This window comes from Hypomesus transpacificus, chromosome 10 (genome assembly GCF_021917145.1).
Source record: "Hypomesus transpacificus isolate Combined female chromosome 10, fHypTra1, whole genome shotgun sequence".
In the NCBI taxonomy this organism is placed as follows: Eukaryota; Metazoa; Chordata; class Actinopteri; order Osmeriformes; family Osmeridae; genus Hypomesus; species Hypomesus transpacificus.
The window spans coordinates 11,246,254-11,270,622 of record NC_061069.1 but is presented as its reverse complement, the minus strand read 5'-3'; the positions used below and the strand labels follow the sequence as shown (position 1 = coordinate 11,270,622).

The following is a 24,369-nucleotide window of genomic DNA, read 5'->3' as shown; positions in this document are numbered from 1 at the left end:
CTCTAAGATATCGCTACTATCATATGTAGTGGAATACCAGTTAAATGGATAGTCACACTGTGCAATGTGTGTTCTGTACAGCTGTACAGACTATACAGTTTTGCTTGAGTGTGTCCGAGTTATCTGATCTGTTTGTAACGTATGATGAACTGTGGTCATTGTTAGCCAGTCATTGACTTACCTTGTCTTCTGACCCATTCTGCCCTCTCAAACTCTGACTTCTTCTGAAGCTCTCTGAACTCTGAAAATATGAACAAAAAAAGTAATCATAAATCATTAAGATCATCTGTATACTGTCTTCTAAAGTGGATTACTGTAATTAATCTGCACTGGCAATCTGCACAACAACTGGGCTACCAAATTGGCAAGTGAAACATGTAACTCTGCTGCCCCTTCATGGACATAAAGGGTCATTGCAATAAAGGTAGTTGCTGGGCTACCAGCTACTGTCCTTTCCAAGGAGTCCTTTCTAACAGTGCCAAGGACTAGAGCAAATCACTGTACCTGTACTACCAAGGAGGTAATAGTTAGGAGGTTCCAGAGAGAGAGCCGACTCACCCTCTCCAATCAGCACCAAGCTGGTCTGGCCCTTGGCCTTCCCATCCACCAGGTTAAAGGTGAACGTCCCCTCATCTGTGACCTCCAAGGAGTCCATGAACATCTCAATGATTCCAGTGGTCTGGTCAAAGTTGACTGTATATTTCTAGAAAAAAGAAACACCAACCTGAACCTTTTTGTATTTTTTTGTGTCCACAAAAAATATATAATATATGATGTTTCTATTCTAATGACTAATTAGGTTATCAGCTGTGTGTGTGTGTGCTTGCGTGTGTGTGTGTGTGAGACTGTGTGTCACTGTCTGGATAATTGCGTCTCTACCTCTCCGGCGGTAATGATGGCGTCGTTGAAGACATACTCCACTTGGCAGGCAGACGTGAACTTCTCCACCTGGGTCCAGAACCTGACACGGCCCTTCTCCAGCAGGTCCATAGCCATCTCCGACTTGAAGGGAATGACTGGGAAACACGGTCAAGAAGAAGAGTTAAACAGTTAAGACTGTAAGACGAATTCAAAGAGATTGTGGCAGAGAAGGCATTTTTCGTATCAATCTTCACCTAGAAATGGACATTCAGATTGTTATATACTAGAATTCTAGATAGAGTTATGAATATATAATTTGGTATTTGATATGAAATCCGCAGCAAAATTGACTCAAGACTTGACATTATTCGTAGCACTACTATTCGTAGACGTTAGGTTAAACAAAGTTTGGGGTTCGATGTCTTCGATGATTTTGTGGCAGTCTAGAATACTCACTGGGGAACTTGTGCTCATGACTGAGGTCCAGAAGACGTTTCAGACCTGTCAACAACAACAACAACAACAGAACAACATGATCTCCAGTCACAGCTGCTCTCCCACCCCTTCCTTGTGTTTCTCCCACCATACCAAACACGACCAACAGAACCTCCTCTAGCCTCACATGCCCTGCAGCAGTATCCTTTCATATACATGTAGATATCATAATAAACATAAACATAATAACATGTACACACACAGCATACATATATTATATGAAATGTAAAATACATGTGATAACTGCCATTTCAATCCATAATACTTTCCCAGGCTTTCCTTCTAAGGTATGTAACTTATCCCCACTGGATGGACTTGGAAGGGAACACGTTGAAGGACTGACGTCATGTCAGGCTGAGTATCCCTTGAGTGACTCACCTTCCTCAGTTAGAGTGTAGCTGGATGAGACGCCGTTGGTGTTGGTCACCATGCAGCAGAAGGTGCCCAGGTCCTCCAGAGAGGGGCTGTTGAAGATGGCCCTCGATCTGAAAGTACACACGGCAGTGACTTAATATCATTTAAAGTATAGGATACATGGGAGAATAGAAGGGCTGTTTCATATGTGATTTACCTGCGGAAGCTGTGGTATAGTCTTAGGCTATTAGGGGCTCAGAGATGCACACAAATAGGTTTAAGTGTGTCAAGAAGACATGAAAACACAGTACTTACTTGCCACCTTCGGTCACAATGGTGAGGCGAGACGGGTCGGTGATGGCCTTGTAGTTCTTGGTCCACACAAACTCAGAACCTTCGGCCATCTCGGAGCACTCAAAGATCATGGAGATCACTCCATCATCATCAACGTCGACAACAATCTCATGAGTGCCTGGAAGAGAAAAACACTTTGTTCTGACTCTGTATGTATGTGTGTGTGTGTGTGTAGTCTCAAAGTGTTACTCACCAGGGCTGGTCTGGGCCAGGACTGGACCCAACACGGCACATGGCTTTCCAACACCAGCCAGGTTCTGAGCACGCAGTCTGAAGGCGTAGGAGGTACCAGCCTTCAGACCGCTGACCTACCTCACACACACAGGAGGAGAGGGGCATTAACACACACTTCTCAACCCTCTCTTGGTCCACACTCAACATCCAGATCGAGAGAGGATGAAGGCTTCCTTTGAACAGTATTCTAACGGGATGTACATTTTCTAAGGGTATTCCGTTTCCTAGCAGTTTTCAAAACAGTCATCAAACTCTATTTGAACAATTTTCAATTTGTATTCTAACATTTACATTTAGTTATTTAGCAGACGATCTTATCCAGAGCGACTTACAGTAAGTACAGGGACATTCCCCCGAGGCAAGTAGGGTGAAGTGCCTTGCCCAAGGACACAACGTCATTTGGCTCAGCCAGGAATCGAACTGGCGACCTTCAGATTACTAGCCCGATTCCCTAACCGCTCAGCCACCTGACTCCCAGTAATCTAACAGTGATCTAACAGAGACAGAGAGGTCATGAACATTTCCTGACCTTGATGAATTTCTTGGTGGCAGCCTTCTCATTGACGCCCTTCCAACCCTTCTCCCCAGCTGAGGCCTCCTTGATGTCCAGGTAGAATCCGTTGACGGGGGAGCGCCCATCGTAGGTGGGGGCGTCCCAGAGGACCACGAGGGAGGTGTCACGCACCTCCAGGACATGCAGCCCGTGGGGGGCACCTGGATGGAGACAGGGAGGGAGGACAGGCTTTCCAGCGGAGACACGGTGGGAGGTGTTGGAGGACTTACACAGAAAAACTTTGAGAACATGCTGTACATGCTTCCACCACAAGGTGGAGTAAGAGTAGGGAATGACACTGGAGGTTATGTATAAATACAGAGAATATTTTGTATATATGTTTTTTTTTTCAGTTTTTTTGACTGGATACGAGACAAAGACGCGTGTCAAGGGAGAGGACAGATCTACTCACTGTACCTGGCACAGTGATGGTCCATTCCTTGCACTCCAGCGCAGCGCTAGGCAACGAGCCGGCACTCACGCCCGCCATGTTCTGAGCTCGCACCTGGAACTGGTAGAACACGTTCTCCTTCAGATCTTCTGCCTGCACAAAAGAAGAAAACAACAAGGATTACAGTTTATTCAATTATAATTACAGTTTCATAATCCAAGTGTATGTCACTTAATCCTGTACAAATAACAAAGCAAATTGTGAGTTTGCTTGTCTTTGTCATCAGCTGCACTGGATTTGACTTGGTGAAAAACAATCGGTTTTATATGTCAGACACTGAGTCTGGGATTAGACAAACAAACAATGCTGGTAATGTATCTTCACACACATCCTTGAGTACAACATTTCATGAGTACCAAACTCCTAAGGCAAGGTGGTAAACATTACCCAACACCATTCTGTGATGAAACAGTGTTGATTTGCAGAAAGGCTGTTCCAGAGCTACAACAATGTGCTAGTTAGTTTGAATTTCCTGAGCTCGGCTACTTACTTTGTAGGTGGTTGTAGTGATAGCCTTGTGATTCATTTCATGCCATTGGCCAGCCACCCCTCCCTTCACGGTCCTGTAGTCCACAAAGTAGCCCCTGATGTCTGCTCCTCCTGTGGTCACAGGCTCCTTCCAGCCCAGAACCATGTAGTCCTTAACACTCTCCAGCAGGCTCACCTTCCCAGGGGGGCCAGAGATGGCTGGTGGACACAGACACACACACACACACACAAAATAACCCACACAGACACATACGCAGGGGTACACAAACACACACACATACACAGAAACAGTGTGTCAGACTGTCACTTCGCTGCAGCTTTGTCAAAACACTAACAACAAAGTCAAAACACTAACAACAAGGTCAAAACACTAACAACAAGGTCAAAACACTACAACAAGGTCAAAACACTAACAACAAATGGTCAGGCCATGACCTGGTGGAAGAACCCGTCAGGCCTAGTAAGATAAATGTGATTTGACATATGAAGTAGCTCACGTCTCGGCCTCATTCATAAGTTCAGCCCAAATATTTAATATGCTTAAAGCTCTACAAAGTGTATCCTTACTGGGCTGGGGGATAGTTTACTTACTGTGAGTGCTATTGCCAGGGTTACCCTGAACCTTGTCAACTCTTTTAGCCCAGGTGTCAGGCTAGCTCAGTCACAACACAATGTTTTAGCCGTCACTCTGGCCATGCATGGCCCCTATAAGAGTTAGCAAACAGCAGACACATATCCAGAATGAACTGAAGCACACACAATATCCCACACAATAAAAATACTTCCTAAATGCAATGCAATGTACTGAGTGTAATTTAAAACAAGCTTGAATTAGTTTAATGATCAACATTTCCATGAATGTTTGATTGACATATTTTCGGATGACAACGTACCTAACATTGTTCAAGCAATGACACGTGCACATGCAAGTTCTCTTTTAGATAATGGCTTTGGAGATGTTACAGAACATGAGAAAACATTTAAACAGCGTCTACAAAAACCAAAAGGGGACATTTAGTCAGGCACGTGCAGACAACACATCCGGGCTTCAGCACAGACACAAGTAGAGGTGTGAAGCCACAGAGGGTGTGGATCTGACACACGGGCCTCAGGCCCGCAAGGGAACAGCAGGGGGCGCACAGAGAAGGGAAACCATCATGAAATGGTGATGAGAAACTAGATGGACTGTGCAGTTGCAAGGGTAACAGCTAGGTGTTGGGAAATGGGATGGAGTTGCAGCATTGATTATTATGTTGTCAGACATGGAAAGAGGGGTCTGAGGAACAGAAGAATGAACGAGCAGAGGGTGGATCCTGCATGAACTTATGTAGCCCTGTGTCAAACATGAACCTCATATTGAACTGAACATTACATGAAAGTTGGGAGTGTACGGTATCTACTCACCAATGCCAGCCTTCACAACCACCGCCTCCGACTCTGTGGAGCACTGGCTGTATCCTGCAGCGTTCACTGTCTTCACCCTGAACACGTAGGACTGGCCAGTGATCAGTCCATGGCAGGTGAACCTACACAACACAGTCAAGAAAACTGCTCACGATCATGAGAAGGGTGAGGGTTTATCCTTCACCAAATCATTGAACGATGGGATGGATGGTTGCGAGTGACATATCAGAATACAAACGACACGAAACGGACTGAACACTAGCGCCGTACACATTCGCGCGGTATGTATTTCAGGGTTTGAAGGCGTACCTGGTCTTCTTGACAGGCTTGTTGTTGCAGGGGGCCCACACGGTACTTCCTACCACGCTGCAGTCGATGTAGTAGCCCACCAGGCGCTTGACCTCCAGGGAGGCCCCCCAGGTGACCACCACGGACGTGTCTGTGTTCCTGATGGCGACCGCAGCACCTGGAGTGGACGGCAGGTCTGGAGGGGGCAGTGAGAGGAGACGGAGAGATATAGACACCGGAAAAGAAATAAAGTCACACGTACGTAATGATATATGTGGCTCTGTGTAGCTCACCTAGTTTGTCTCCGACGGTGACGTTGCCGGTGGCCTCGGAGGGCTCCCCCACCCCGGCAGAGTTGCAGCAGCGCACGCGGAAGCTGTAGGCCTTGCCCTCCGCCAGGTCGAACAGGGCGAAGCGAGGGGACTTCACCGGGATGCCGGTGTTCACTCTCTGCCAGCAGTCAGAGCCTGCGATGCACTGGGAACGACCGCAAGCATGACATGTACACGTCACATGACCTCTCAAGTAAAGAACAAGCTCGGCACTTGAGGAGAGAAAGTCAGAATGGGTGTGATGTGTGACCTAATAACCTTCTCTATGTAGTACATGACCCCCTCGTGACCTCTCTGAGCTGGTGGCTTCCAGCCCAGTACAACGTAGCTCTTGGTTGCCTCGGTAACCACAAGGTCACTGGCAGCATCAGGGACCACACCCACTGCAGGGGTCACAAAGTTCGTTAAATCCCTGGAAAACTCACCACTTCAAGCTCATTTAATGGCAGTACAATACCCTGGCATTGTTGTAAACACATGCGCTCACCTGTAGAGTCCTCCTCGGTGAACTTGATCATGCCAGTAAATGGAGCAGAGGTGTCAGCTGAAACCAAACACAATAACAATGACGTGTTTATTTCACTTCTATCCAAAGACCGTTCAAGCAGGGATTTGACCCTGAAACCTCTTGACCTGCAGTCGAATTACTCTAACCACTGAGCTACACCTATCCTAGCCAAGGAAATCATGTTGGGATCATTTGATTCGACTAGCGTACTCGTACGTTTAAGCCCAGGGTTCCCCTACCTCTGAGACGAGCTCTTTCGGAGGGGTCCATGGCCAGCACGGGCTCAGAGGAGCGGGAGGCCCTGCTCACCCCGGCCTGGTTGACGGCCCGCACCCTGAAGGTGTAGGAGTGCCCCTCCACCAGCCTCGTCACGGGGAAGCGGGCATACTTCACCGGGGTGTCGTTACACTGCGCCCAGTGGTGGGTGCCCACCTCACACCTGCCAACCACGCCAACGTCACATGACACAATCGTAAGGATTTGGATTATTCACATGAAGCTCAGTTTGACCCATAGATACCAGGAAGCAACAGCAAAAATACAGTTGATGATTAAAAGTGTTGAACGATTTAGTTGTTTTGCTGTGTACCATAGAGAAAGAAAAAGCCGACCTTCTTGGAGTGTTAAAAACCACAGAAGAAGAATAAAGTGTCTGACCTGTCAATAAAGTACCCCAGGATGGGGCTACTGCCCTCCACGGCTGGCTGCTTCCATGTCACCACGACGTAATCCTTGTTGGCGTCATGACAACGGACATCCAGGGGGGCCACTGGGGCACCCTCCACCTCCAAGTCAGCATCTGACACACACACACACACACAGCCATGTACACACACACACACACACACACACACACAGCCATGTACACACACACACACACACACACACACAGCCATGTACACACACACACACACAGACATGTACACACACACACACACAGCCATGTACACACACACATACACACACACACACAGCCATGCACACATACACACACACACACAGCCATGCACCCTTGTGAGAACACCCTCCAACACATGTGGAGTTTCTAATTATGGATCAGATGTATTACATAGCTGCTTAAGAATAAACTTTCCACTGTGGCCTACTCATGACCTGTGGGGCCTGTGACCTTAGGAACTGTTTAACCACATGACTTAACCTTTCTACTGTAATACCGGTTGTCACAACAGGACAACAGGAATCGGCACCTGACTAACTTGTGAAAACAACTTTGAGACTTCTAAAACTAAGAGTCTGCTTTGTGGGGGAGTTGGTGACTGGCGACAGATATAGAAGAAGCATAGCAGGGGAGAAACATGAGACTATGAGTCACTTAAAGACACAGAGCAGACGGGAGAGGAGGGGAAGTCGCTGGCCAGCACCTTCCCACCAATATCTTGCCTTCCAATTGTCGGTTCATTTTGAGCAGATGTTCATCGTGCTGTCTTACCCCCGACAAACACGTAGGCGGAGTACGTTTCGAAGCCAGACTTGGTGTTCACGCGCAGAGTGTAGAGACCCTCGTCCTCCTTGTTGAGGTGAGCCAGGGTGAGGGTGGCCCGCTCACCACTGAAGTGCATGCGGACCCACTTAGAGGGCTTCAGGGCCTCAGCTGATTGGATGGCAAAACATAAGATGCAGGCAATGAGATGGGATTTTCATTTTGTGTTGCCATTTGAACGCTGGGAGACTTCCTGTTGTTTCTACTCTACTGTGTGTGACTTAACATAAGGTCATTGGGACCACACGGGTACCTACCATCTCGGTACCACACAACTTCGGGCTGGTATTTCTTGACGTTGGGGTAAACGATAACGGTGCAGCCGATGCTCATGGTTTGGCCTTCGCTGCCAAAAGCCACTTCAAAGGAATCGATGATGGCGGTCTCAAAGGTGACGCCATGCTCAGGGCAGAAACCATCTGGGTGAAAGAGTCGGGGAAAAGACACGGTGAAGACATTCTTTAAGCTGCCCCTCGGGATTGTGAAAATGATTTAATCTATATATAATTCGATTTTGGGGGAGGAAAGGAGCCATTGTTTTTGTTCTAGAGTTGCCGACTTAACTCACGTGGTTTAGCATCAAGAGGTCCTGCTTCCTCGCCTTCTTGGAACCCTTGAAAGGATAAACAATGTCACACACTCCTGTAGAAACCATGGGTCATACAACCTACAGTGTAACTCTTACGCTCACACTGGAGTTTGAAGCAGTAAACTCCTCTACTCTGTAGCAGGTCTCAGTCATGCCATTTGATCCCTGAATACCTTTAAGGTCCTCAAATAGTCCTCAGGCTCAGACAGCTTGTTTGTTTGTTTAAAGTTTAAAGGACCACAGAATATGGGCAATGGGACTATAATGAGAATTCCCTTAATGTAGTATAGTGTTTCAACTAACGTAGTTGTGTAACTTGTGTTATGTTCAACTAACATTACCTATCATAGTTATGCTGACAGACACAAAGAAAACGACGGTTAATGTCAGAAACGAGAGTTTGACCTACTTTTCACAACCATAGTGGCGACGAAAGACTGCTCTCCCTTCACATTGAGAGCAGACACACGGTAGTTAGCAGTGTCGAGGAACTCGCAGCTGAAAAGGACCACAACAGGTAGCCCGGTCAGTTGTCTTTCCCAGGTTTTTAAAGACGTATTACACTTGGTATTACTTCGATTCCACTTCCAGCTCCCTGGTGTCAGAGCAAGGCCCTCAGGCCTGGTTTAACCTACTTCTTGATCTCCAGAGAGTGCATGTTGTAATTGCTCTCTGTAGTGTACTTGTCAGGATGAGCCTTTGCATCGATGACCACATTGTTTTTGTACCTGAATGTGAAAAGCACGTGAAAAGAAAGAAACAAGAAAAGACTTTGTGTCAAAACCACATTTTCCATCACAAAATAAAAAAAAAAACAGGTTGGACCTGTCTCAAGAAACCTCTTTCCGAATAGATATTCAACAGCATCAATATTCCTTTACGGAAATCCCTGTTCAAGGGGCTCCAAGTCGTACCAGGCGATGCGTGGTTTAGGCCAGCCAGCCACAGTGCAGTGAAGCTTCACGGTTTTCCCCTCCCACACGGTCTGACCACGGGGCTTCACAACGAACTCTGGAGGGTGGGTCAGGTTGTCCGAATTCATCTTTTTACGGAACTCGGCTTTTTCTTGCATCTATAGGATCATGGGGAAGTGGATAGTTAGTTGTTTTACAACTGTAACTTCATCCTATTTGACAGTATCTCTCGGTGTGTCCTGTCTTAACTGTCTAGAATCCTGGTCCAGGCTAACCTTTTTGCCAAAAGTGAGAAGGTCTGCAGACTCTCTGACATGCGTCTTTCTTGTCTTCTTTTCCACCTTCACGCCCATGGCTGCACTGGTCTCCCTGGTAAAGAGGGACCTCATGGCCACATAGTTCACCCCCTCCTCCTTCACTTCTTCCTGGGACTCCGCCAAGCCCCGGACAAATTCATGACTGAGGCGAGACAACAATACACTATTTAGTACACTATACGCACATATACACTTTTATACAATTCCCCAACGTACAGAATGATTGTCTTTATTGCAATTCCTGCTAATTACTACAAAAACAAATATATGACTATCATGACCTCAGCACCATCACCATGTTCCTCCTCATCAGTATGTTGTAGCCCAGTATTAGAACTCTCACCACCACAACGACCATCCCAACTATCCACAACGTCATCATCACGGCCGAGCCCTACTCACCTGCCTCTGAAGAGAGGCACCACATATCCGATGAGCTCTCTGTCTGCGTCCATGGCCAGGTAGGTGCGTTTGGCTCTAGTGGGTAGTGGGCTCAGTTGAATCACCTCCTGCCCCTTCTCTGTCTGCACAGAGCTCCTCAGTCTGGCCCACAGGAGAAACAGTCAGTCAAAGAATCACATCTTTACTGCATTTGTTGTTGGGTACCATTGAACCACAAACACTCTGGTGTTGAACACATATTTTTGGGGTGGTTATAATTAGTCCTTTTGACATTTAGTAGGTTGGTTTGACTCCCAGTGGTAATACCTTGATATTAGTCCAGTCTAATAAAGTATACACTAAACACAAATGAAATAAAACAACTTTATATCTCACCGAAGACCAAGGCACAGCACTTTGTAAGGGGCTTTACAGCGAACCTATACTACAGCCAGCCATAACTAACAGGCCACTTTTGTGTCTCACACCTGGCCTCTTAAACCTGGAATCAGAATGACCCTGACACACATTAGTACCGAGCCAAACAGCTCTGGCATCCTATTGTAGGTTTGGTTTAAATATAGCTACCCGTGGGCCTGCTCAACAGCAGTATGGAAGTATGGATTCCCAGCTTTTGTACATCCTATCCACTAAGGTGGGTGGATCCTCGATCCGTGTCTCTGCCCTGTGAGAACCAGTAGCATAGCAGGTCTCTGTGACATGTGAGCCAGAAGAACGGGATCAACACGAAGCAGCGATCATGGCTGATAGAAGGAATCACAGTCCAACAGAAGACGTGTAATAGTTTTACACAGACAGTAATGTGTATTGCTGTGGCTATTCCACACTCAGGAAATGATAAGCGGCTGTTGGAACTGTTTAAGTCTCCTACTACTATTAAAAACAAAATGAAAACCAAATAACTCTCAAGGATATAGTGAATAACTACAAACTGGAATACAATACTGTAATTCATCCCTACAAAGACCAGTTAAACTTTGTTACCAACTCTTTACAGTGTCAGTACAGTAACACTGAAGCTCTCTGTCCCAGCAACTTGAAATAGCCTGGCTCTCTATGAATATATCTGGCGGCTATCCACGTTAGCTCAAATTCATGTTTGGGACATTGCAATAAGGCAAGCCATGGATTTGGATAGACAAAAGTTTAAATCCTGTCATAACATCTAAGCCTATAGACAAAGCTGAACAACTACCTACAACTACCTGCACTTACCCCATATACTATCCTTCTACTCCATCTGTCTGCATCTCTTCAATTGTATAAAACAATGCTCTGTTTTCATTGTGGAAAATCCTATCCTTTATGATATGTCTACCACCAATAAGTCCAAGTTCATCCTGAGCTACATATGAAAGTTCTGCTCTTAACCCATACATCAGCTTTGAATCACTCTCACCACCCACTGTACCAGAACGAGTCTAGTCATCCTTTTTAGTTGTATTAGACCTAAACTATGCACTCCATTGCATTCATGAAACACTGTTATGTAGTTATTCACACTTGTGGATGGAGGATCGCAGCAAAGGTGATGCGGCGGTTCAGAGATGGTTGCCATGGTGTCCATATCGTCCCTTCCACGATAGAACACATGGGGCCACACATACTCTTCCTTCGCCATGGTTTGCTCCATCACTCCATCCTCTCTCTCCCTCAGGCCCTCTCTTACCCATGGCTGCTCCTGTGAGCTGAGTAAGACTGCTGGCTAAAGGAGGAGGACTCAAGCGTGGAGCTGCTGAGATGATGGCTGCTCTCGTAGGTGCGCTTGTGCTGCAGGTGTTTCTGGTGACGTGATGTTCCTGACATCCTGAGACGATCGAGTCCCCGACCGCAGCTTAGACCGCGCTGTTGTGTTCTTAACGCACTTTCAAAACACACCGCAAACGAACGCTGTAAATCAACCTCACCATTATTACCGGAATTAGATGAGAGGTTATGTTAACGGTCACGTTTGCAAGTTTAGGTTAAATATTATTGCAGATCTAAGGAGGATAGATTCTGGTATTATTTGTATTTAGTTGTTTTATTCTTGTTAAGACTTTAATAGGTAGTCTACTGTGCCTACTGTGTGTAGACAGAGAGTTAGCTTTAGTATTAGAAGCATGTTAAGAGGTATAATGATATTTGAACTCATAATATAGCCTAGTCTCAAAAATAAATTATTTGAAAAAGTAGTTGCAACTGTAGAAAGTATGTTTTTTTCAAAGGGTATTGCATTTCACAAGGTGTATCACTTGAAATGAAACTTCTCACTAACTGGATGAATGACACATTCTTCAATATTTCTGTTCGGATTGTAGACTTTGCATAGGCTACACACAATACATCAATGCCAGGATTTACGTTTTTATAACATAGGCTAGACATGTAGGCCTATTAATGTTATATTAATAGTTACACATTTTTGTGAAGTATTGGCAAGGCTTTGCTAACATGTAGGCTAGCCTAGTAATAGGCCAACATAACTAAAGATTTTGTTACTTGTCCACCCACTTTTTGTATGAATAAATGTTAGAAACGACTGGATAAAAGGCAGTGCAAGCTGTACACATACAGGCAATGTACGGTTGTCTTTAGATAATTAAACAATAGTGTACTGTTTTTGTTTAGACATGCAAGTAAATATAGCCAATAACCCATTTATCAAACTTAAAGGATTAATGATGGCAATAGATGGGATGGGTTGGTTTTGGTAAGGTATGGAAATGGTAATGAGCATGACAACATTTGAGTGGCAAAATGTAGGCCTGTTTCTTGATTAGTAGTGGACCAGTAATTGTTACAGTGGCACTGTTTTTAATTACATTAACCATCTGGAACAACAAAGTTAAACATTTAAATATGCACTCACCAAATCCTATAATGTCTTGATCGACGAAAATAAAGGTAAGGGGGTGCAGTACCAAAAGTAGCAAAAGCAAGTCCAAATCCAGGCAGGGAAGCGAGGGTCGGGGCGGTGGACAGTGCAGCAGTCCACTGAACAAAAATACTGCTGCCACTCGGCAGAATGTTGAAGACACCGTCACGACCTTTTAAGGCTGGGCAGACTTTAAATATAGCACATGAAGGAAGCCATGGCTCTTGCCAGAGCGAACACCACCACCAGTATCATCAATGACTATAACTAGAACCCCACATATAATATCCTACGTAACTTTATGTATTTATTTTAATTTTATTTTTATTTAGGCTAGATTACTGACGTAGCCTAACAATGAATGTGTTGAAGCAAGCTTAAAATACCATCAGGGAAACATAATAAGATGTTCCTTTTGATTTTATGTTCTGCAAAAAGGATAAAAAATCGAGCAAGTCAGGAAGTTGGAACAGATTGTCTTCAGTCCTGGTACACCAACCACAGGCTCTGACACCAACCGACCAACTACCCTTTCACGCCTTTGCGTTTGCAGTATTTGCTTAGCGTTTACTGACATCCAGTGGCGAAATTATGTAATTACTAAAAATATAAATGTCTGGCTAAGTACTAAAATAGTAGAACCTAAATCATAAATCATAAACATAAATTAATCAATGTATGTGTCACATGAAGACACAATAATTCATCTACATTTCAAGAACAAAATGTTTAAGATTTAATCAACGGGGAGGTCAAATGGTGAATGATGGAATATTCCAGTAGTTTTCCTCTTGTCCAGCTCGTGCTGTGATTGGACGCTGTTCTTGTAGGTAATTTAGCATCTGACTACCATCGTCAACACCACCGCCAGCAGACGAATTGGCAGGCTACATTGGTACATTTCTCTCCAGGTACAGAGTTCGCATGTAGAGTTGCTACGTCCTATATTCGTGAAAATGACACGTTCATAGGATAATTGTTGAGTAGGCCTATTGTTTCCGTGCACTATTATGGGAAGTTTTTCTAACAAGCTGATGTGAATTATTGAACACAAACAGTCCTCGCTCGCTAGCTAGCCATTCAGCGGGTAATATTGATGATTTAATTCAGTTGATCTTACTTGAAGAAAAAGTTTCAAAGTTTGCCAAACCCTTGAAGTGACGTGCAATTTTATAGTTCACACAGTACTTTATACATATACACTGACACTGCGTTACCTTTTACGTACATAGGCCTAAAACATTTTTTACATTTATAAAAAGAAATCACACTCCCAACAACATGGCTAGTAAGAGGGCCAAGGGAAAGACCACCAAGAAGCGGCCCCACCGCGCCACCTCCAATGTTTTTGCCATGTTTGACCAGTCCCAGATCCAGGAATTTAAGGAAGCATTCAACATGATCGACCAGAATCGGGATGGTTTCATTGATAAAGAAGATCTACATGACATGCTGGCTTCACTCGGTACTGTATGACAGTAAATGTATAATGTCTATGGTTTGAGGGGAGGGATTTAAAAGGTGTTACCCAGCTACCATCCAGGAGCCCCCCAAAACCTTTGTCCCAATTCTAACCTCACCAGAGAAGTTTCAGTATTTGCACAGAACTGGCACATGTTCTGTGCCATTTATTAAACATGTTTAGTTGCAAACTTGTTGAGTTTTTCTGAAATCCTTAGGAAAGAACCCCACTGAGGAATACCTTGAGGCAATGATGAACGAAGCACCCGGGCCCATCAACTTCACCATGTTTCTCACCATTTCGGAGAGAAACTCAACGGCACCGACCCTGAGGATGTGATCCGGAACGCTTTCGCCTGCTTTGATGAAGACGGAACAGGTAAGAAATGATAGGATTGGGAAAATACGATTTTCTCAAAGTCTATAAAAGGGAGTCAGGTGGCTGAGCAGGTAGAGCATCGGGCTAGTAATCTGAAAGTTGCCATTTCGATTCCCGGCCGGTGCACATGACGTTGTGTCCTTGGGCAAGGCACTTCACCCTACTTGCCTCGGGGAGAATGTCCCTGTACATATTGTAAGTCGCTCTGGATAAGAGCGTCTGCTAAATGACGTAATGTAAATACATCCAGGACAATGGACTTAAGTCTTGTGGTTTGAAGCATCACTTGAAAGAGGATTCTCTGTCCTCCAGGCGCCATTCAGGAGGATTACTTCCGAGATCTGCTGACCACCATGGGAGACAGGTTCACAGATGAGGAGGTGGATGAGCTCTTTAGAGAGGCCCCTATTGACAAGAAGGGTAACTTCAATTATGTGGCCTTTACCCGCATTCTCAAACATGGGGCAAAGGACAAGGATGATTAAGCATAGAAGGATAACTACTAACCTGAAAATAACCAATTTTTGTGTCGTGCGGTCGTGTGTTACTTAGGGTTTCCACCTGGTTTGGATCATTAGTAATTTTCCTTACTATGCAAGGTCATTTTGTAGACATCCACTATACATGGTCAATCACCCTTCCTATTGGTCAAACAGTAGAAAATGTGCACTTTAAGGACACAATCAAATCATGGTCAATGATCTGGTTTTGATGGATTTTTGTAGTTTGTAAGCTTTTGAAATAAAACCACAGTCAATTATCCATGTAACATCAGGTTCATTATTTCACAGGTTTAAAAGGTCATGATGGGTAATGAGGTGATATAACCACCCAATATGGATTTTATTATATATTTTTTTAAATGTTTTATGGGCACTCACACACCATATAAAAAATGATTCCTACAATCATCAGAGGCTCAGTGTTTATTAGAATGCCCTGTAGTTCAGCGTCGATTTCATGGTCAATGGCAAAAATACAATATGCTGCTTTGTCACTGACCTAAGGAGATGCATACTATGATTTTTTTGTCATATAAGTCATACATCCGGTGCTCTAGATCCTCCTGAGCTCATTGAATAGACGTTAATTTCTAGCTATAATAGATTGGAACAGCAAAGAATACATTAGAATGTTTTCTTTGAAAAATATATTGTGGTAAATCAGTGAATATTACTTCAATACATGATAGTGTTGTTTTACATCACAATCATCACTGTCACAAAGCACACCCTTGGACAGAGAGTTCCTCATTAAAACATCTTACAAATCACCAAGTCGATGTCCCTGAGAATGATACCCAGGGGAGGGTTTTCAGCTGTTGTATCAACGTAGTCAGGGTAGTCTTTTCAAAACTGTCCACTGGAAATTCATTTACAGGGCACTCTAACACACGTTGGTATGTCAATAATAAATACACCATAGCCAGCTCCAAAACTGAAGCTTATAGTACAATTTGTTGTTGCTCACAGAGCAATGTATAGAACTTGGGAATGAGAAGGGATGGTATAAATGGTACTAATTTCTCTACTCTGCCAAGGCAAGGTTTTTAGACTGAATCTTCGCCAGGTGATCTGATATCCCAGCCTCGATCTTGTCACACTGTGCAAGGAATCCCTGTATACAGTAAAGAATGAAAAGGCTTATTTGATCATTAAGATCAACAGACTGAATATCAATCACACATTTTCAATTATTCTATACAAGATCCACACTTTCAGTTTGCCTATGCAGTGGTTAAATACTTACTTGTACTGTTTTCACAAGTCCTTTTTTCTTCAATCTGCAGTCATTGAAATTGTCTGGCACACTCTGTTAGAAGGAGAAATCCTGTTACATTTTCAGCATATACAAGGCTAAACATTCACCAGCACCTAAAGTTAATTTCAAGCAAAAAAAAAGCATAGGTAGGGAGACTACATTACCATGGAGTCTATCTTCTCCAGGATTTTCATAAACTGTTCAGATGCTATTTTCACCCTGTGGTCCAATTTCCCTAGTGCTTCTGCCTGAAGATCCTTTGCCAAGAAGCCCTATTAAAAGAACAGATCATTATTCTCTATTACCATAATTATTAGATGCACAAAAAAATTACATTCAAATAAATCAAAACTTTATCAACAATATTCATTACATTCTTCAATCCTGTCAGCTCCTCGTCCACTTTCTCTAGCTTCTTTGCTGTCAGGTCAACAGACTTCTCAATGTCCTTTAGTTTCTTCAGTTCGGCCTCCTCTTCAGGACTATTCTGTTGATATGATCACATCTCTAATAAAAAGCATTTGATACTTGCACTTAATGATAATATATCAATTTGGGTTATACAGTAATATGAATAAAACATACCCTCTTTCCAATCATCATAAGTTTACAGCCTTGCTTTATACCAAAGCTGGATAGGTTTTCTTCCATTTCTTTTAGTGACTTCCCTGTGATGCCATAGAAAGACCATGATTAATGTGAACACATGACAAATATGGGTGCAGTTTTATCTGACATTCTCAAACATACTGTATGAAACTCAATAGTGTCACTCCCAGCTTCTATGGTGTCTTTCCATATACAGATGACTGAGATAGATAGGTTACAGATCTGGTAGAACATGAACATAATCTAGACAAGGAATTGTATTTTCTACTTAGAGACTACCTTTAAAGATTAGCTTCTGTGCGGGTGCTGGGACTCCGGTTACTTCCGTTAGGGCATCTGATAGGTCTTTCAAGAGCGGTTCATTGCCATCCTCTCCTGTCAACGTTATGCTGTGCTTGGTAGACCCTGGTAAAGACGAGGATGCAATGTCAACGGCCTCTCTTGCATCTCATAATATTGACATAATAAGGCAATTAACAAACACAGCTTGCTATATAGTATATAAATGATAGTTTTGACTGAAAATGTACCATATGTGACTATTGTAAATAGCTCTAGCGACGTAAGGCCGCATTTTGTTAGCTAGCTAACCTAGCTAACTGTAAATGCTAGCGGCTCTCCGGTCTTGTAAAACTAGTCTGACTGAGCCTAAACTGTTAAACACTATTAACTGATAGGTGTTATTCCAATGTCATATTATTTACCATAAGCAACAGTCACTGTAATGGTATTTCCATCCATTTCTTTAGAGAACAAGCCTTTTTTACACCAGATATCTGCTATTTCAGTACACACACTTGTTAAAGTATGAAACTTCCGGGACATGCAGGAAACTGTCATGTTTACATTGATTACGTCAACACCACATAGGGCAACATGCCTCACATTTCAATCACTGGCACTCAGTATAAGGGATTGTGTTTCTTCTTTTCTAAATCTCAATTACTTTGTATCAAACTTCAAACAATGCTTATATAACTAACACAATGAATTAACATTTATTTATATGCCCCTGTAATGGATACAGATTAGTAGATGCAATGGGTAACCTATACAACCCTTTAATACATTTAATTACACCTCAGTTCACTAAAATAAAGAGTAACAGAGATGTTGCCAGCAGCAACTACTCAGAGGTGTCACCTTGACAATAAACAGTATACACACCGTCATAAAGTAAACCAACAGAACAGCATTAGCAGAGGGCAGCTTGTTGTCATGATAGCTGTCGAATATTAACATCCTCTAAATTGAATAATGTATTTTTTGTTTAATGGTAGTATTTTAGCTCCTTTCTTTTAAGGCTTGTGAAAAAATGTGCCGATGGGGATGCCAGACTGTGGACACGGTAAGGAAAACAGTACTGAACAGTAATGGTTTTCATTAAATCAAAAAAAAATTGTCTGGTATAATTTCCTGTGCTTTCAGACCTATATGTGTAGGTGGTGTGGCACACGTTACTGTGCCGTGTGTCTGAAGGGAGACTTTGTCGGGACTATGAAGTCACCAGAGAGATGTCGCAAATGCTTTCAGGTTGGTATCACTAGCTTAACAGCATGGTAGGTGTAATTCAACATTTTAAATGCTATTCATTTAGCAGATGCTTTTATCCCAAATTACATATAAAAACTAGACCCCCCTGACAATGTATTTCTATTTTGTATTCTATTCATACACCGGAGTTTACTCCTGTTCTGTTGGCTGACAGGAAAAGTGCCAAGGTCAGAAAGTAGAGTTCAACCCTCAGTCACAGTCACCAGGAAAGAATAATAAGACACCAAAAATCAAGACATCTAAACCATCTACCAAGAAGAAGTCAACAAGCAAGAGGAAAAAAAGAAAAAAGAAAAGATGGGACATTTTAAATAAAAAATTTAAACGTCCCCAAATCTACAGTTTAAAACTCTAATAAATAAGACAAAGATTGCTTAAAATGTACAATTTATTTTGCTCGTTTCAAACGACCACCTTACATATTCAACAAACGAGGAGGAAATCAATTCCAATTTCATGGGGACTTGGTAGCAAAATGTTAATGTCTTATTTTGACAGTTTTCATGATACAGTGGATAGAACTACCAAAGGGTTGGCATGACACTGTATGAGTGTGGCAAGGTGGGGGGGGGGGGGGGGGGGTATTAGGGGGCTTAAGATAAATAAGGAGGTAAATGTTATATTACAAGGCCACATGCTAGTATGGTAGTATCAACACCAATGAAGTGTTAGTACCTGGTAGTGTTCTCGGGTCAACTCACTTTGAATGTATAAATGTTATCCTACATACAAAAGTGTTTTGAAGTAAGCGGTTTATTTGATTTGTTTCCCCTATGTGGCCGGGATTTGTGGCAGACCAAATTCATCCACAAGAACACCATCCTAAAAAAAAAAAAGAGAGAAAGTGAGAAGGCAAATAATGGCAAACTGTAATATTGGAAAATATACATTGGAAGTTAGTTCTGAGCAGTTATTTGTTTTTGTAGACTGTCTTAAGTCCTTTTGGTACCTTGTTTGTTTTGCTGTCGCTGGGCATTCCCTCTGGGATGGCAGGTGCAGACGAAGCTTCGTCTAGATAGGAGTTGTCATCATCCAGGAGCAACTCATCCCCAAGTGCATCCAGCTCTGAGAACATTTACATTACATTTTATTCATTTAGTAGACGCCTGTTTCCAAAGCAACATACAAATACAACATAAGATAGTACAGTAGAAGAAAAAAAAACAGGGATCAGAACTGCATAGTTCTAACAGTATTTCGGTGATCCAGGCGCAGTGCAAAAATAACAGCATCATCTTAGTCCAACAACGTCTCCAAATTGACTCTCCAAAGACTCCAAAACCTGACACACAAGTGCACTGTATGCTACTGGTTCACTGCTGTTATACCTGCTTCCAGGTCATCTTCATCTATCTCTGGGGTGCCATAGCTGCGACTAAGGGCTTCCTGGACTTCGCTAGCATCCTCCATCATGTCTTCCAGCTGATCCTGAAGGTCCTGGATACACACAGTCATGGCCTTACTTTAGTAGCATGGATCTTTTTTTGCCACCGATGCCAGTAATGTTTAACCATGTCACTATCGGGTAATGAATATTGGGAAGTCATGGAATTAATTAAAATGTCATACTTCAATCTGATCAATCTTCACATTTTTGTAGGCCTTCTTCATCTCTTTGGCACCGATTTTCATAGCCTCTACCTAAGGACAAAATACAAACAGAGGCGATTGTGTTAATTGTGTAACAAATACACTGCAGCTCGTTTATTTCATGGACAAAAATATGCATTTAGAATGTAGCTTTTTGTGTAACAGATGCTATGAGTGGTTGTTCTTACAGTTGTTTTTGTATCCTTCAGTGACTGGATAGTATAGTTGGCCTGCTCCATGTTGAAGGATTGTTGGGTTAATTGATCTCTCTGGCCTTCATACCTAAAATGTATGGGAAGAAAGGATACAAAATCAGTTTAGTATGTTGTAGTTTACATTGTCATGTTACAAAAATATGTAAGGATAACTATGAGTGCACCTATTGTGTGTCCCCAAACCATATAACTCACGTTCTTTTTTGCTTCAGAACCCTCATTGCTTTTTGTTTCACCATATTCTGGAGGAAGAACATGAATCACATGAATGATATGTTCAAATAGGCTAAGGTAGTTTTGCATCAGTGGTTTACACAAATATCTCGAACATTTAATAACATTAACCTTTGAGGGGCCTTCTCTCATCTTCTTCATTTGGTCTTTGTACTTCATGAGCTCAGCATCTAGTCGGGAGATTTTCTTGTCAACGGACTCCGCCCTCGCATCCACCTATGGCCCGATTTTGGAACATGGGTGATAAATCATAGGTTAGCTAAATCAGTGTTTAGGTATGCCTCCCCACTTTCCTAAACGAGACATACTTTTGCCTCCCTTGACATTTAAGAGTTCGATTGTATTGACCTTCAAATCAACTGGGAGGAAAACGTAGTAAAATCATTGTTTGTTAAACAAGCTCAAAAGCTGACCATGTCTGATTTTATAAGATTTAGAGCAGACAAGTTCGAGTTACCCAGAACAAGCGGCTAGCTACAGCTATCTAGAAAGCTAGATAACGTTCAGACAATAGCTGTAGATGAACAACACTTACGTTTCCGATGCAATCGGATAGATTTGGAGGAGGGGCTTTTGGCGTTCCACGTCCAAATATTCTGTTCATTTTGATAATTTATACAATCCAGTAACCTTTTAATTCCTTTTTACAAATCATCCAAAAGCCAGCCAAAGCCAGTCCTCTGCTCCCGACAACACCCGGAAACCGTTAACCAAAACACCATCCTATTGGTCACAAATTCACCAATGATCTTTGAGGTCTGACAGCACTCGAAATAAATGGAGAGCACCAAATTCATAGGTGGAACATTCTTGCTGAATGTTTCTGTATAATTTTACACGTGTTTTGTCTCTTTTGTGTCTATACTCCCATGATTAGAGTTTAGAATAATTTGCTGCCTTAATTATTGAATTTAGTGTATGCTGTGTCAGTGACATCCCTGATGCTCAAGAGGCTATGCACATGGTATTTGATTTAGTTTTCAGTAAACAAATAGTGTATTGAAAAGAATCAATATGGACAATTCCTTAACCACACACCGTCAATGTAGTTATTGAAATGTAGCTGTGAAAGAATCTGAATCAGACTTTCTTACCAAGGCCACAGTGACAAACATGTTTTCACTGCCATCACTGGCTATTCTCCAGTGCCTCTCATCAGTGAGTTTCACCATGGTAACACTAATTCTCAATACAAAAGAATGTGTGAATCCAACAGATGTTGCAGGATATAAAAAAGATTTGCTAGACTGCTGCTGGCTAGAGTGAGGGGATGGATAAAAAACGAATTATTTGTGTTTTTAGTGGAGAGGATGAGGATGCAGTGTCTGTAGCTAGAGTGTAATTTGTGTGGGTCTGTAAGAGAGTGAGGGTCCAATTAGGGTAAACCTTAATGTAAATTTAAAAAAATAATAATGTATTTTTTTTTTATTGTGTATGTAACTATTCATTGACATAATAATAAATTAGAATAATCACTTACACAGGTATAGTTTAATCTGAAAGCCTTTTAAATTATTATCAAATAATGTACAGAAATTCTCATTAGTTTAACAAAGTGATAATGACAAGGCACAAAAACATGTTCTGCGCTTTTATTTTTGCCTGTCTTCTGTTGCCTGTAGATTTGAGTTGTATTTCCAATTATAACAGCAGTATACTTCATGATGCACATCACAAACTGACAATAACATCAAATTACAAAGTCAGCATCTGGTTCAAAAATACCCCTGGTGAATTTATATATTAGACATATTATAGAACCCTATGGACAAACTTGTGAAACAGTAGATACACTTCTGATAAAAATGTTTGTTTAAAAATATACAATACAATTAATGTTACATTTATAAGATTTCATAAGACATTTGTATTTGTACAGAATACATTCAGAAATACATTTGTTCTGTACTGAACCAATAAATGTACACATAATAACATTAAGATCACTAACTACTTGTCATTTAAACATATTTTACACAAATGGCAAATTGTCAATGGATTACAGTCCATATTTTTTGTAATAGAGGCAGGCAAACTTAACCTTCACATCTATATAATACCATATTTAAGAATATTAATAATACTAGAAATAAGAAGTTACATTTCACAACTTGACTTACAATAGCCCTCTGCCCAATTTGCACAATATCCTGATCAAGACAATTGTTTTGAAACACTGAGAAGTGTGCTAACATGCTATCAACTAGATTCACATCGTAGCTGTAACAGTAAACTGAATCAACATCTGTGATGTGCAAATACACTTATGTATCAAAAGAACAGCATTTGAAGCTACAGTACTGAAATGTGAAAGCATTATATCTACAATATAGTCATACATACAAACTGCACTGAAATGTCTAGATATATTTACAGCTAGTGCAATAATCTAAAGAATGTTCCCTGAGCGCAACTTGAGAAGACTTGCTCCACAGACTGAACAGAAAACACAGTGCTCGCTCGAATACACATACAGAAGCATACAGTAAACAAACACACTCAGGGAAACATTGCTGAAAAACACACATACCACATAAGCAGATACCTGCAAATCATGAGCTTCCTACAAATGTTTCCGGTTTGTATACATGTTTTTGACTGTTTATGAAATCAAAATACAATCTTGATACTTTGAATTCAAATTATTTTTGGTTTTACTCTCTATGGATTGTATTTCCTTTCTTTTTACCAGTGTCAGGCAACATAAGATGATTGACGCACAATACACCCACTTCATTATTGAATGCATTCAGGGGCCAAGCAGCGAAGCGTTGTTTTTTATAATAATTCTGCCATGACATTCTATGGCGACCCATAGAAACGTGTGGTAAAAATGTAAGTTTGGCTGTCAAATTGTGGACAGTCTCCTCAGATCCTTGTCACCAAGTTTTATGTCTACCACTTGAACAGTCTAGCTCTGGAGTTGTGGAATTCTGATTGATTAGCCAAACCGTTTCTCGAATAACGCGCCAACGATTTTGACGAAGAGCAAGCCATAGTGGACGACGAAACATCGTACATCACAAGCAAGCATGACTTGAGGGTACCTGCACAGTTTGGCAGTTTGGCAGTTTGGCAGTTTTTTCTGAAGCTTCAGTCTAACTTCTGAAGCTTGACCAAAAATTACAAGATTGGTCTCTTCTGATTCTATGTGGCATACCAACTCAAAATATATCACATTTCCCGATGTCTGTCATTTTGGGCATCGGCCATTTAGAATCTGAAAAACCTACTTTTGCAAAATCGGCCATGACTCTTGAACCGATTTTCGTCAATAATCAGTGTGATAAGAACTACCTTAAATGACAAAAACCATCTTTGGAAAAAACATTTTTGACGTGCAATTCGATTTCTTTGTTGGGCTCATGTCCCCAGTTTGTCTTGATGCTTGCCTGCCAGGCTTATTTAACATATTTTATGCTTGGCCCAATAATTGCTGCTTGTAGCTATATTTATGTTTAGGATTATAGTTAGAAACATTAAATCAACTTATAATCAATTAAAATACGTTTGTCACTTTGTCACACATTTGTATATACTACAACTATAATGGACTGTACAGTGGCAGGTATGGCACTGTATACTGTGAATTTTCTTTCATTGACCGGCCTCACTTTCAGATGGCAGAGGTGATCTGAGTCAAGCCCAAATCATTAGAGTCAT

General features: G+C 42.1%; 4 protein-coding genes across 7 annotated transcripts in view; 1 reads left to right on the top strand and 3 right to left on the bottom strand.

Annotated features, from left to right (window-relative positions):
- myom1a (myomesin 1a (skelemin)) overlaps window positions 1–13,045 on the bottom strand; it is a 17,056-nt gene extending 4,011 nt beyond the window's left edge. For 2 of the 4 annotated variants that reach the window (XM_047027352.1, XM_047027354.1), the window contains exons 1-27: window positions 12,898–13,042; window positions 11,716–11,936; window positions 10,047–10,187; window positions 9,603–9,786; window positions 9,328–9,485; window positions 9,049–9,141; window positions 8,823–8,911; window positions 8,393–8,437; window positions 8,082–8,243; window positions 7,774–7,935; window positions 6,981–7,122; window positions 6,563–6,762; window positions 6,303–6,359; window positions 6,074–6,198; window positions 5,777–5,960; window positions 5,505–5,679; window positions 5,196–5,317; window positions 3,793–3,989; window positions 3,269–3,395; window positions 2,828–3,012; window positions 2,258–2,372; window positions 2,026–2,182; window positions 1,735–1,841; window positions 1,318–1,362; window positions 880–1,016; window positions 559–703; window positions 182–241 (exon numbers count right to left, since the gene is read on the bottom strand). In XM_047027352.1, coding sequence (XP_046883308.1) covers window positions 182–241; window positions 559–703; window positions 880–1,016; window positions 1,318–1,362; window positions 1,735–1,841; window positions 2,026–2,182; window positions 2,258–2,372; window positions 2,828–3,012; window positions 3,269–3,395; window positions 3,793–3,989; window positions 5,196–5,317; window positions 5,505–5,679; window positions 5,777–5,960; window positions 6,074–6,198; window positions 6,303–6,359; window positions 6,563–6,762; window positions 6,981–7,122; window positions 7,774–7,935; window positions 8,082–8,243; window positions 8,393–8,437; window positions 8,823–8,911; window positions 9,049–9,141; window positions 9,328–9,485; window positions 9,603–9,786; window positions 10,047–10,187; window positions 11,716–11,852 — 3,451 coding nt within the window. In that variant the 5' untranslated portion in view covers window positions 11,853–11,936; window positions 12,898–13,042. Of the gene's footprint in view, window positions 1–181; window positions 242–558; window positions 704–879; window positions 1,017–1,317; window positions 1,363–1,734; window positions 1,842–2,025; window positions 2,183–2,257; window positions 2,373–2,827; window positions 3,013–3,268; window positions 3,396–3,792; window positions 3,990–5,195; window positions 5,318–5,504; window positions 5,680–5,776; window positions 5,961–6,073; window positions 6,199–6,302; window positions 6,360–6,562; window positions 6,763–6,980; window positions 7,123–7,773; window positions 7,936–8,081; window positions 8,244–8,392; window positions 8,438–8,822; window positions 8,912–9,048; window positions 9,142–9,327; window positions 9,486–9,602; window positions 9,787–10,046; window positions 10,188–11,715; window positions 11,937–12,897 lie in introns of all 4 variants that reach the window. The other 2 variants (XM_047027353.1, XM_047027355.1) reach the window with 2 other exon arrangements.
- A 737-nt stretch (window positions 13,046–13,782) lies between these two features.
- On the top strand, window positions 13,783–15,498 carry myl12.2 (myosin, light chain 12, genome duplicate 2). The gene is given in 4 exon segments (XM_047028406.1): window positions 13,783–14,368; window positions 14,583–14,660; window positions 14,663–14,743; window positions 15,056–15,498. Coding segments are annotated over 4 exon segments (516 nt in total). The 5' UTR covers window positions 13,783–14,184; the 3' UTR covers window positions 15,229–15,498.
- Window positions 15,499–15,656: 158 nt separating this feature from the next.
- On the bottom strand, window positions 15,657–17,959 carry bag1 (BCL2 associated athanogene 1). Its single transcript, XM_047028405.1, has 7 exons — window positions 17,818–17,959; window positions 17,393–17,518; window positions 17,090–17,172; window positions 16,878–16,991; window positions 16,669–16,776; window positions 16,493–16,555; window positions 15,657–16,360 (listed from the first exon to the last, which is right to left on the bottom strand). The coding sequence occupies exons 1-7, from the start codon at window positions 17,951–17,953 to the stop codon at window positions 16,271–16,273; spliced, it is 720 nt and encodes a 239-aa protein (XP_046884361.1). The 5' UTR covers window positions 17,954–17,959; the 3' UTR covers window positions 15,657–16,270.
- Window positions 17,960–19,432: 1,473 nt separating this feature from the next.
- On the bottom strand, window positions 19,433–21,430 carry chmp5a (charged multivesicular body protein 5a). Its single transcript, XM_047027611.1, has 8 exons — window positions 21,242–21,430; window positions 20,818–20,922; window positions 20,668–20,714; window positions 20,446–20,539; window positions 20,237–20,308; window positions 19,996–20,104; window positions 19,617–19,732; window positions 19,433–19,489 (listed from the first exon to the last, which is right to left on the bottom strand). Exons 1-8 carry the CDS (start codon window positions 21,308–21,310, stop codon window positions 19,439–19,441), a joined length of 663 nt encoding a protein of 220 aa, XP_046883567.1. The 5' UTR covers window positions 21,311–21,430; the 3' UTR covers window positions 19,433–19,438.
- Window positions 21,431–24,369: the final 2,939 nt, after the last annotated feature.